The sequence below is a fragment of the Nannospalax galili genome, unplaced genomic scaffold (assembly GCF_000622305.1).
Source record: "Nannospalax galili isolate Female #2095 unplaced genomic scaffold, S.galili_v1.0 scaffold1437, whole genome shotgun sequence".
In the NCBI taxonomy this organism is placed as follows: domain Eukaryota; kingdom Metazoa; phylum Chordata; class Mammalia; order Rodentia; family Spalacidae; genus Nannospalax; species Nannospalax galili.
This window is the reverse complement of record NW_008341050.1, coordinates 2,431,622-2,444,211: the sequence shown is the minus strand read 5'-3', so window position 1 is coordinate 2,444,211 and position 12,590 is coordinate 2,431,622. Positions and strand designations below refer to the sequence as shown.

At 53.9% G+C, this 12,590-nt stretch overlaps 1 protein-coding gene across 2 annotated transcripts in view; it reads left to right on the top strand.

The window, feature by feature from the left end:
• Positions 1 to 1,780: 1,780 nt before the first annotated feature.
• Positions 1,781 to 12,590, top strand: part of Unc5b (unc-5 netrin receptor B) — a 73,310-nt gene continuing 62,500 nt past the window's right edge. Inside the window, exon 1 of one of the 2 annotated variants that reach the window (XM_008836650.2) lies at positions 1,781 to 2,304. In XM_008836650.2, coding sequence (XP_008834872.1) covers positions 2,226 to 2,304 — 79 coding nt within the window. In that variant the 5' untranslated portion in view covers positions 1,781 to 2,225. The remainder of the gene's footprint in view (positions 2,305 to 12,590) is intronic. The other variant, XM_008836651.3, reaches the window with a different exon arrangement.

The window sequence follows — 12,590 nt, the reverse complement described above, 5'->3', positions numbered from 1 at the left end:
GTGCCCAGCAGTCCTGCTTTCATCACTTCCCTGGGGACACAGGCAGATCCTCTGCCCTCTTCCTACCAACCTGGTCTCATCTAGTAGGCCAGTATGTCTCCCAAGCCTTTTTTCCTCCAATCTAAGAACAACTCTGGGGACACTTGGTCCTATTGTACTCTTATCTTGTCCCCCCAACCTGTGCCCCATGTCTTCTGTGTCCCCCAAACTCCTGAGCTGGCCAGGTCCACTCTCCTGAAGAAGACTGCTACCTCCAGATTTGAAGACTGCTAAGAGGGAAAAGTCTATGCAGTCAGCAGATCAGGGCTAGGTGGCAGCAGGGACATGGCTGCAGTCTGCCAGCCCTTTCTTACAACCAATCCAACCCAGGGAAGATATTGAAAAGGAGGTTCTTGGTTTGGAGGGCTTTTTTTTTTTTTTTTTCCAATCTCATCTCTTCTTCCCCCTTCACTCATTCACTCTAAGTTGTCGACAAATGGCTTTACATCTCTGTGCCTCAGTTCCCTCATCCGTAAAATGGTGACATATTATAGTACTTACTCCAGAAAGTTGTGGAATTAGTTGAGATGACAAATGCTAATGGACTGCCCCAATAAAGACGTTTGTTAATGTTAATTGATCCACTGATACCGTTCAAGCCTCACTTGGCCCCACAAGCTTGTTAGCTCACACTTGGGTGGCCAGGATTTCCTCCAAGAACACTGGAAACAAAGGTCACTGGCATCTGTGCTCTGCTTTCCATGTCTATTTCCCCCATTCTGTTCCTGGTTCCCTTATGAGGTAGGCACATCATTAGTCCCCATTTCCCAGGGGTCAGTAATGAAGGATCAGAGTGGTTAGATAACACTACCTTCAAGGTCAGACAGGTAAGGGGTTCCTGGTCAGAGTCAAGTTTACATGAAGCCAAACACAGCAGTATCCCCCTCCCTCACTGTCACTTAAGGGTTGGCTTACCACATCCTAGGATGTGCCATTCTGCCTCAGCTCTCAGGTAAACAATTCTGCCCTGAGTCCTGAAGTCAAGTAGAGCCAATCAGGACAATTCTAACTCAAGTTCAAATCCACACAGCTGTAACCCCTCCTCCACAAGGACTTGGGTGTAAGAGGTTTTTCTCCTTAAGGAGCCCCTCTCCCCTTTTTGGAAGACAGAATATCACTAAGTAGCTCTGGCTAGTCTAGAATTTGATATGTAGACCAGGCTGGCCCCGGACTTGCAGAGATCCCCTGCCTCTGCCTACAGAGTGCTAGAATTATAGGGGTGTGCCACTACACCAAGACCCTTGGGGGCCCTTTTTTAGTCTTGTTTTTTGAAAAAGGGTCTCCCTGTAGCCCTACCTGGCTCAGAGCTCGTTATGTAGACCAGGTTGGCCACGATCTCACAGAGAGTGCTTGGGATTGAGGGCATGCGCCACGATGGGCAACTTGGGGACTCTTTTATCCACACACCAAGCACACAGAGAAGCACAGAACACGCTGAAAGGGAGGGTCCTGCATTTAACCAAAAGCGAAGGCTGACATATAGCCAAGCTAAGGAGGGCCCAAAAGGTTTATTTTCTTCCTTTGGGGAAAGAAAATTGGGTTGACTCCTCTCCCGGAGGCAGAGTTTTCCAGTGCGCCGAGCCCACCGTTCTTCAAGAACCCTTTCTTAGTTCCCAGCTCTGCCGCTCAGGGGCCAGGACGGCCATCGCATACCCCCCTCCGAGGCCCCCTGCGGCCCCGCCCCCGCCCTCCAGGCCCCGCCCCATCTCCTAGAGGCCCCGCCCGGGCCGGCAGACTCAAGGGCTAGCGCGCAGCAGAGCTCGGCATTGTGGCAGGCGGCGGGCGAGCAAGGGCGCCGAGCTGCTGGGAGCAGCAGGGCGCGGAGAGGAGCGCGCTGTGGACTCGGACTGAGCGGCGCCAGCCGCTGCGAACGCCCCTGAGCGCACTCCACTCGGATCGCGCAACTTCGCAGGCAGGGCGCGCGGAGCCCAGGGAGCGCTCGGAGCCCCGGGAGCGCAGAGCCGGGCGCGCCGGAGCCTGAACCCGGAGCGGGCACCCGGCACCCAGCTCGCTCCGAGCCCCCGGCGGCCTCTCGGCGCAGCGTGGCTGCCGCTGCCCCCACGGAGGACACGGGCTGGCGCGGCCGGGTGCCGGGGAGGAGGCGGCGGCGGCGGAGACGGCGGCGACGAGGCTGGGGCCAGGGACAGAGCCCCGGGGGAGAGGCGCCCGAGCCGGGCTGCGGGAGCATGTGGGCCGGGAGCGGAGCGCGGGCTGCGCTGCTGCTGGCGCTGCTGCTCTGCTGGGACCCGACGCTGAGCCAAGCAGGTAGGGGCGATCGGGCGTCGGACCGGGTTTCGGGGGAGGTACCCCGGCATCTCCCTGCGCCCAACTCCAAGTTTAGGTGGTTTTTGGAGTCGGGTCTGCTCAGGGAAAGCGACGGGCGCGCCCAAGTTAAAAGGCAGGTTCTGTGCTCTGGGAAAGTGGGTGACGGCGCAGCCACCTGACGGACGCTGACGAGGGGATGCGCTCAAGCTGGAATCTTCCTGCTTCCGCCTGCAAGGGACCACTTCTTTTCCCTACAACGGGGTACAATTCACTTCCAGGGGCAACCCTGACTTCCACCGAAAAACTGTCCCAGGGCCTGGTGTGCGCTCGCTGAAACTTCCTAGTCAGGGCTCCGCCTGCTCGCTCCGACTCCTGCTCGCTCGGACTCCTGAGCGCTGGAACTAGCACCCTTCAGATCCAGGGAGGAGAGTCCGAGACCTCGGAGTCCCGGAGGCGCTGGTCCCCCTCCATCCGCTCGGAGCGGGGTCGTAAGGCCTTAGCTATTGAAGGGGACCGGTCGAGTCCTGCGCACACTGCTCTCCTGAGTTGCAGGGCCCACAGGTTTGAAAGGGTATGTGTTTATGTTGGAAGGATTGTTTATGGGTGCTAGGGTGAGTGTTGAGAGGATGGACGGACCTAGGGTCCGCTGCCGACTTTCCCAATTTTAAATGGGTCATTGGCATTCTCACTGACCGGGAAGTAGACTAGGTGACCTCGCCTCTCTCTGTACCACACCTGTATCTCTCTGGACCCGGAAAAATGCCATAAGAGGGTTGATGGACTCCTAAGTTTATATTCTCCAAACCCCCTTCTGAACATGGGTCGGTAGCGGGACTCTCGTTGCAAAGTGAGCTGCGTCTTCGCTGGGAGGCGATGTACAATACACTCTGGCGCCAGCCTCGGGTACCTGAACCCAAGCAGAAGGACTGACTGGGAAGGGTACCCTGTCTCTCGGAGCTGGGTGAGGACTGGAGGGGGGTGCAGTATGGAGGCCTTTCTGAATGAAAGCTAAACTACAGGGCAGAAAAACTAGAGCCCAAAGTGCTTGAGGTGCCGCGGCCCCCTCCTTCCGCCTTCTTGTTGACATCCACTCCTCCCCACCTCTCAGGTTGTCCCCCACCCCACCTCTGAAATTAATGATTCCCACGGCCCGTTCTGTGAGCTTGCTTTTTGCACATCCCCCACTTCTTCTTCTTCTTTTTTTTTTTTCTCCACGCCTTGTGCAGTAAAGTTACGACACTCAATCATTTGATCCAAGTTAATTACAATTTGGGCAGAGTCCGGTATTTAAAGCAGTGTTTTGAAGTTGGAAGGTAATGATGGGGAGGGGGGAGGCAGGCTAAATGACCAGCCTTGTTTTAAAGGGTGCAGTTAGATGTGGGAGGTGCTGGATTGGGTGTTGGTTTCTGGTTTGAGGATGCCTGAGGTGATTGAAGGGTAGGGTGAAGTCTCTGTAAATGGCACATGGGCTGGGTCCAGTCTTGAGAAGCTGCTTTTAGACCAGCAGGGCAGTGGAATGAGGACCAGATACCAAGGTTACTACTCCAGATGGGGGCTCCGCTAGGAGACAAACAGGATTGGAGTCCTCAGGATAGGTGGGCTGGACCAGGAAGGCTGGAGGTGGCCTGCTTTTCCTGCTTAACAAAGCATTCAGCCCCACCTTCCCCGGAAGAAACCCCAGGCCCAGGGCTTTGATGGATTGGGGCACGAATGGTGCCCAGTCAGAAATGGCCTCTAATACCCAGCTTTGATTTCTCGCTAGCGAACAGAAGCCGTGTTAGAATTGTGCTCATTACATAGCACCACAGGGGCGCCTGCCCACCAGCCTGGAGAAGGGCCAGCTGCTGGGGTCGGCCTGCTGCCTGCCTTTGCCCAGAATGTGCTGCCCTTAGGAACCTGCCTTTGGGAAGGAGAGTATGCCTCTTCCTCCCACACTGCCTGTGTTTTCCAATGCCATAGGCACGAGCATCTTTCTTTCCAGATGCTCTTTGGGTTTTCCCATGGTGTTGTGTTCTTCGCCCCCCCCTTCCCATTTCACTGATGGGGAAATGTAAGGCCAGAGCACAGGCTTTCCGCACATGTTAACTTCATACAGATTGCAGACTAGTATTCCGGGCTCCTGCCCATTAGCTAGGTTGGCTTCAGTCACATGGGACAGGTCCTACCACAACCTCTACCTAGCTGCCATGAGATGTCTCTACAATGAAGGCTTTTTCCTGGACTCCCAAGAAGGGATAGACACCTCTCTCTTTCCCCCTCACCCACCCTACAAATATGAGAGGGAGGAGAATGTTTTCTATGAAGTATGATGGTAGAAAAATCAAAACTAGAACCCTAGAACTCTGGACCCTAGATGAAGATGCTAGTACATGACTGGCTAGGAAAGACTACTTCGAAAGCTCTGCCTGGCCCTGGGAGTCACCTCCCAGCCCACCCCTACCCCTCCAGCCCTTCCAAAGCCCTTCCTAGGTCTCCAAATGGGACAGTTGAGAAGGAGCTGAGGTTTTGATTATATGCCTTTTTAAGGTGTAGTTAAGGTGGGAGTTTTCCTAGTGTCTTAGTGTGTGTTGCCTGTGTGTTGTGGTGGCTTCCCTGGCTCCCTCTGCACCATAGTGAGCTCCCATCTCACTTAAACAAATGGAAAATCAAGTGTCTTAATGGGCTTTCTCATTAAAGTGGAAGTACCACTGCAGGGGAGGAATTTCTCCTGTAATCTCACTGCATCCCACTGCCCCCACCAACCCCTTAGGGAATTCCATAGAACCCAAGAATTCCCCTGCCTGTTTTTAACTGCTAGAGCTTTGAGAAAGGCACAGAGTTGCCCCAGGTCACACTGGAGCTCATGGGTAGAGTCAGATTTTGAACTCAGGGCTCATGGGTCTCCTCAGCCTCGTGCTTTAGGCTTCTTCATCCTTCCACCTGTGAACTGGTGAGCCATCCTAAGTCTAGGATGCTGAAATTGAGGTGTGGCCAAAGTTGGGGAGCCAAAAACAGGATTGCTTCAGTAGCTAGGTTGTACTGGGGCTTGGTGGCAGGGTGATGAAAGAGAAGATTGGGGGGTAAGGACCAGGAGCCATGGAACACAGCAGGGCTAAGGACCAGGAGTGAGGCTCTAAGACTTGGCAGATGTTGCTCAAAGGTGACTTCAACCTCGGGCCCCTAGTACTGAGCTTAGCAAAGGTAACACAAGTGTCCAATCGAGCACCATGGATGGTCAAATGGCAGAATTTAGTGGGCTATGTTCATCCGCAGAGGTGGGGGCATTTAGGGAACCATGGCTATGAAATCCCTCTTGGGTGGAGGTACTGTGACCCTATTCCTGGCTGTCAGGCCCAGGATGAGGCTGGGCCCCCTGCTTCCTTTGTGTGGGCCACCTAGGTGTTTAGGCTGCTCTGGGGCTAGACATGGTAAGCTGCATCCCCTCTATCCCACCCAGGTGCAAGCTTGGAGATTCTGAATGAGCAGTACTGAGCGTCCCCAGGGCTGGCTGGCCACAGTACCATCCTGGGACCTCAGAGCTGGTTTGAGGTGGAAAGGAGACAGCTTGGAGAAGCCAGCAGAAAAGGGCAGAGGGGCTGGGTCCTAGGCTGGGACTTGGTGTTGGTGGCCCTGGGCCCAGAGAAACTACTGCCTAGGCAGATGGCCCCTAGGGGGAAGGGAGGGGAAAGGCTGCTGCCAGGCCTGAGCTGGCACTTCTGTTGGCATCCTCCTCCTCCTCCTCCTCCTCTCCACCAGTTTCCTAAACAGCTTCCACAAATGGAGTCATTAAAGCTGTGAAGGCAGAGTGAAACCAAACAAGTGAGGGCTGTGCTTTGGTTTTGTTTTGTTTTTTCCTCTTTTTAAAAGGAAATTAAAAATACTGAAATGAGAATCATACTGAAAAACGGCCAAGTCTAAAGGCCAAACTAGCGCTGTTCCCCTCCAGGGTGGCTGGATCCTGGAGTCTGCATTCCCCCTGTGAGCCTGTGCTGGCCTGGCACCTAGGGGTTTTCCCCTGCCTAGGGTAGTATATAAACCCCACATAGGGTTTTTTTTTTGGCGTCCTGGAGCTGGCTGCCGGCTGTTTCCAGGGAGTTGGGTGACAGGCTGGATCTGGATCTCAGGCTCTGGAGGCTGTGATTCGAACTCTGCTGCACCCCATGAGCAGACAAGCCCAGGCTGAGCTTGCTAAGCCACAGGTCCCCCCACCCCCCTTGGCGCCCTTCCTCTGGCTCCTGGTCTTCCCGAGGCTAATGGCAGGGAAAACATTTGCTGAAGTGCAGGCATAAATCAACCGTCGCCCCCATCCCCCCTTTTGTTTCCTCTTCCCTCTAGAGCACCTCGCTAAGCTGGGCTGCTGGAAGCTCCCAATTGTCCCCCTTGCCACAAAGCCTCCTGAATTGCATCTCCACAGCTTCAGGGTTGGATTCAGGGCTGTCACCTAGTGTTGACAGGCACCACACCCACTGCACACAGCCTTCCTGTTCCCTGTGTCCTCTTTACACCCTCCTCCCTAGCCAAGCTAAGCACCTTTCTGCCCAGTCAAGCTAAATCCGTCTGGGTCTGCCTAGCCCTCGGTGCTCAAAGGCACCGCCTAGTGAGTGAGCACCACCGTACCCCCTCCTTCCCTACGCCCTTCTTTCTCAGCTCCACCAAGCTGCCCCCAGCGCCTCACAACTTCCCCAGCACCAGCAAGGCGGGCTGTGGGTGTGAGAGTGTGAGCTAAGGAGTGAGTGTGAGAATGTGCAGTGAGGAGTGGGGAGGGGAAGGGAGGGTGTCATGTCTGTCTGAGGGGTGTGTGTGTGTGTGTGTAGGTGAAGTGTGTAGGGGTGTGTGCAGGAGGACCAGTGCATGCTGTGGTTTGCACCTTTTGTTTGGAAGGTTGTGTGGTGTGCACAGCTGTTTGAGTGTTTGGGCATGTAGGGGGTGTGCAATGTCATATGGGCATGGTTGCGTTGTGTTTGGGTATAAATAGGTATATGTACTGTAGAGACAGTGAGTCACACCTGGGAAGCTCCATGAATAGTATCTTGTTGGGGATTCCTCTTCAGGACAGGACTTGCCATTTATTTGACTTGCAGCTCCAAGGAGACCTAGGGCCATCTTTTACCCTGTCCTCTGGGCTGTAAATAGAGTCTGGTCTGAGCACTAGGTGTTGCTGTTCAAAGGACAGGAATACCTTCCCTAGCAAGGGGAATAGACCCAGGAGACCTCAATCTGTAGTCCTGGGTCTCTTTCTCTAGCCCCAGCACACCACCAGGGCTCATGGTGAGGGGTGTGGCTTGAAGGTTTGTCCTCTGACTGGCTGTGGCTCCTGCAGCCCATCTCCCTCTGGAAGGTGCAGGAGTGGGTGAGGTCTCTGAAATTTACTGGCGAAGGGGGTGACAGAGTTTGGGTGAGGGACTCTCTGCATCTCTGGCAGGTATGACTGGACATGGATGCACACAAGTGTGCCCATGTGCATGCTGCCCCCCACTGCACTTACGACACTGGGGGGGTCCCCAGCCTCTTCCTGTTTGTCCCCATGCTAAAGGCTGCCACCAGTCTAATTCTCAGCTGAGATGTGACACCTGGAGATGGGAGAATCATACCCCATGCATGTCACTTTATAGTTTATGAAACCCTTTTCTATGTGGGATTCACTGTGCCTCTGAGAACACCAGCTGGGAGGCTGATGCCCTCTTAAGAGGGCGAAGTGACAGAACTGGGCCCAGGTTAATACAGAGGCTCTGACTCTGGCTCTCAAGGAGGTCTCTGTTGATGACCCTGATGTCCACTCCAGAAATGTTAGATGATGCTTCAGGAAAGCCACAGAGGAGGGCACAGCAGTGGACTCCTCAAAGCCTGGGGGCTTCCTGGAGGCAGCGACGAGCCAGACCTTCACTCTGAGTCTTTCTAAGAACATTTCCTGAGAGGGATGGCCCCTAGGTGGCTGGCTGGAACACCCAGGCAGGGGTGTCAGCCCACCTTTTCCAACTCAGGAAATGTGACCCTGTCAGTATCCACTCTGGGTCCTACCTTGGGGTGGGTGTTGATCCTTGGGGAATTACTCATGGTCCTTTTTCTACTGTCTGCATTCAGGTTGGAGGGGAGCCTCAGGGATGCACCCTTCAGCACCTGTGGTGGAACCTGGGGCAAGGGCTTGAGATGGAGAGCTTTCTTTTTACACAGCTATCTCTCTGTAGCTTCTGGAAATGGAAGGAGCTCCCCCACCCCCACCCCCTAGCTGCTCCATGGTTAGCCAGAGGATAAGGCTTTCCACCCTGCCTGAGCTCCCTGTTTCACACAGTCCTCTGTGCAGAGGCCACTCCTTGGGGCCTTAGATGCTAGGAAGGGGCAAGGTGAGGCTAGCTGGGATCGTGAGGAAACTACAGAGCTCCTAAAGCTTGCCACTTACTAACTCTGGCCTGGGTGGCATGCCTAACTACACCGTGCCTCAGTTTCCTTATCTGTAAGATTATAGGTGGTAATGTCCTCATGGGATTGTTTTGCAGATTACACAAGCTGATGTACAGTAAGGAAACCCTTAGTGTGGTATGCAGTGTGCAGTGACCTCTTGGACTGTAAACATACTCAGGGAGGGTGAGAAGGGACTGGCAGGAGAAGGCTGGGCACCTCAGGGCTTGGTGGCCTGACACCTCTGGCCTAGGAGTTAAGTCTGCTGTGTGACCCTGGAGGAGTCTCCTTCCCTCTTTGGGTCACGATTGTGTCCCTATCTGTGTGTGGAGTCTGAGAGAAGTAGAAGGTGGGTCTTTAATGGCTATGGGGTTTTTCTCTCTGGTTCTATCCAAAGAGACCCCAGCAGCTAGCAGCAGACAGGTAGCCAAGGCCCAGAGCCACTTCACTGGTGTTTACAGAGGCCCCCTCAGTAAAGTCAATTTATCGACTGCAATGCCATTGTATGCATTATGCAGCCCTGGGTCTTGGGTCTTTCCCCCACCCCCATAAATCACCTTCTAGACTTCAGTTTGCTTTCCCTGCCCCATAAGCACCTCTTGCCTGACTCAAAGACAATGCCCTAGGTACCAGGGGCCCAGGAGACCAAAAGGAGGAAAAATTTAAGGGGCTCCACAGAGGGTGTAATGGGTCAGATGGCCTGACCAGCTGTTCACTTTCAGGAGCGAGAGAGGCTGATTTCCAGGTAAGGGTTAGGATTCCTGGCTCCCATTGGACATAGGACCCCAGCCCTGAATTTGATACATATGCCTGTACCTTCTCTGCCAGATGGGGCTCTGGAGTCAGACATGGGCCAAGCTTTGATCTGACCTTGAAGAATCGGTGGATTCTTTGTTACGTCTAGAAACATGAGCCATGTGCCAGACCTGTGATGTTGGGGTCCTAGGGAGGAACTTATTCAAGAATGATCCAATGTATATATCCTGGAGGGGACCAGTGCCCAGTTATAGATGGCAAACTTGATTGTCAGGCTACTTGGATTCAAATCCTGCCTCTCCCATCATCTGACTGTGTGTCCTAGAGTGGTTGTTTAGCCTCTCTGTGCTTTTGTTTCTGTAAAAGGAAGCAGTATTATTACCCATCTCATCAGATAGTTGCAGAGATGAAGGAGATAATACATGGAATAAGGGCTCATTAACATTCACTGTCATCATTACCATCAGACCTGAATACAACACAAGATGCCCTTGTTGTAGAAAGGAGACTCTTGGGGAGCTGGAGGGTCAGGGAGGGCTTCCTGGAGGAGGGAAGAGTGGCACTTGACTGGCCCTGGAAGGATCAGCAAAGATTGGACTACGGCCGGGCGTGGTGGCGCACGCCTGTAGTCCCAGCACTTGGGAGGCAGAGGCAGGTGGATCTCTGTGAGTTCAAGGCCAGCCTGGTCTACACAGTGAGTTCCAGGACAGCTGGGGCTACAGGGAGACCCTGTCTCAAAACAAAACAAAACAAAACAAAAAAAAGATTGGACTAATAAGGAGGAAGGCAGGCCTGAAGGGGCTTGGGGTAGGGGTGTGAGGAATATCTGTTTGTTTGAGACAGGCTGTCCCTGTAGCCCCAGCTGGCTTGGAACTTGCTATGTAGATCAGACTGACCTCCATCTCACAGAGATCTGACTGTCTCTGCCTCCCAAGTGCTGGGATTAAAGGCGTGCACCACCGCATGAATTCTGGCTTTAGCTGTGGACTCCTGTCTGACCTGGGAGAAAAAGACTTCTGGGGTCAAGAGTTTCTGCTCAGTACTGAGGAAAGAGCCCAAGGCGTTGGAGCTGATAAGATGTAAGTGTGCCCAGTACCTAGGCAAGGTGTCTCAGCTTCCCTTTAAGACAGAACTGATGCCATGCCTGCCTTCCTTGGCAGGCCATGTGACATGAGCTAACACTGAGCCAGGATCTTCTTCCTGCCTCACCCCACACTTTTGGGCTGAGGTCTGGTTTGGGGCTGGGCTTCGGTCTCCTGTATATCACTGGGTGGGAGAACAAGGGACAGAGCCCCGGGTGGCAGTGGGTGGCAGTGACTCCCTTGGTGAGAGAGTTGGGTGTGGGGTGGGGAGGTTGGCATGGGGTGAGCAGCTCTTTCCTGCTGCCTGATGGCTCAGAGGCATAACTGGGCCTGGGAGGAGCCTCTTCGGCTCTGATCACCCACTAGCCTGCAATCCCCAGAGGCCTCGTGTGGCGCCCGGAGGCATTACTGGCGTCAAGAGGGAGCTGAGGCAAAGCAGCCGGTAATGCGATCAGAGGCGCCCGCCAGCCCGGCCTGAGGCCTGGGCACCTAACTCTAGATGCCGAGCTTATAAGAAGTTGAGTCACAGATTCCAGGAAAGTTGCTCCGGGTCCCTTCTGCACCCCATCATTGGTCATTGTGTGACACAAAAGGGCAGAGGCAAAGTGAGCTGTGACCTGGGATGGGGTCTGTCATAGGGGGCAGGCTCACACCTGTTCCTCTTCCTTGTCTCAAGAGAGAGTCCTGGGATCTGGGAGGTGTGATAGGTCGAAATGCCAGGCGATGGGGGCGGGGCAGCAGTGTCATTAAGTGACTGGGGAGGTTAGATCTGTTTTTACTCCCCGATGTGTCCTGGTTCCAACACATTGCCAGTTATACCAAAGGTGCTCAATAGATGCAGTGAGAGAGGGAAGAAGCCATACGCTGGCAGCCTGCGCCACTCATCAGGAAGGAGCAGTGATTGGTGCCTGTGCCACCTGGACTTGTAACCCGAGAGTGGGAGGTTCCTGTTCTTCTGCTCCACATGGTTGGCCCTCCCTCTTATGAAGATGAGGCTCAGGAAAAGCCAAGTGCCCAGTAGCCAGAACCCCTGGGTAACAAAGAGTTTGTTCCCTAAATCTAATGACACCACAAGGAATTAGCCAAGTTCTGCAGCCAGGCTCCCTGGCCAAGCCTTGTAAGAATGCAGACCATTACACGTGCTGGGCTGGCACACTTGTGCTTACCTGGAAGATGGTCCTTGTGAGGCACAACTTAGCCAGATCCCTTTAATGTTTGCACCTTGGGACTGGAAAGATAGCTCAGTAGTTAAGAGCATTTGCTTCTCTTCTGGAGGACCAGGGTTTGGTTCTCAGCACCCACATGGCAGCTAGCACCCATTCTTAACTCTACTTCCAGGGGATCCCACACCTTCTTCTGGCCTCCACAAGCATCTGACATGCACATGGCACACTTACATACATGCAGTCAAAACATTCATACACATAAATAAAAATAAATAATTAAAAAAAAATAAAATGTTAGCATCTGGCCAGACATGATAACACATATCTGTAACCCCAATACTCTGGAGGCAGAGGCAGGAGGATGGCAGCATGTTTGAGACCAATCTGGTCTACATAGCGAATTCTAAGTGGGGCCCTGAATCAAGATAAGTTTGCATCCTATTTGCATACTTGTAGCTCCAGAGAGTGCCCCTTTGTACAGACATTGATTGGCTCTGCTGCCTGCACCTGCTGCAGGCTGAGCAGCATGTGGGGAGGCCCAGGGCCAGGCTCTGAGTCCAGGCCTAGCCCTCTATAGCAACTGCCCCCTGTTTCTTGGCATGGGAGAACCTAGTGAAGAGAGCATCTCTGGCTGCAGGGTCTAGCTGCACCAGGCTCTCCGTGGTGTTCAGCACTAATGTTCAGAAGCATTCCTAGGAGATAAACATCCCCAGGCCCTTGGCTGAGGCAGCAAGACTTCTGGCCCAACTATCACCCTTATAGCTGGGCACCTGCTGGCCCTTGCCAGGAGCCACAAGCTGATCTGAACTGTCTGGCAACCTAGAACAGCCAGGGCTGCTGGGCACACTGGCCCCTGATGCAAATTTGATCTGCCCCACATATCCTGGCTTGCCATTCTTACTTGATC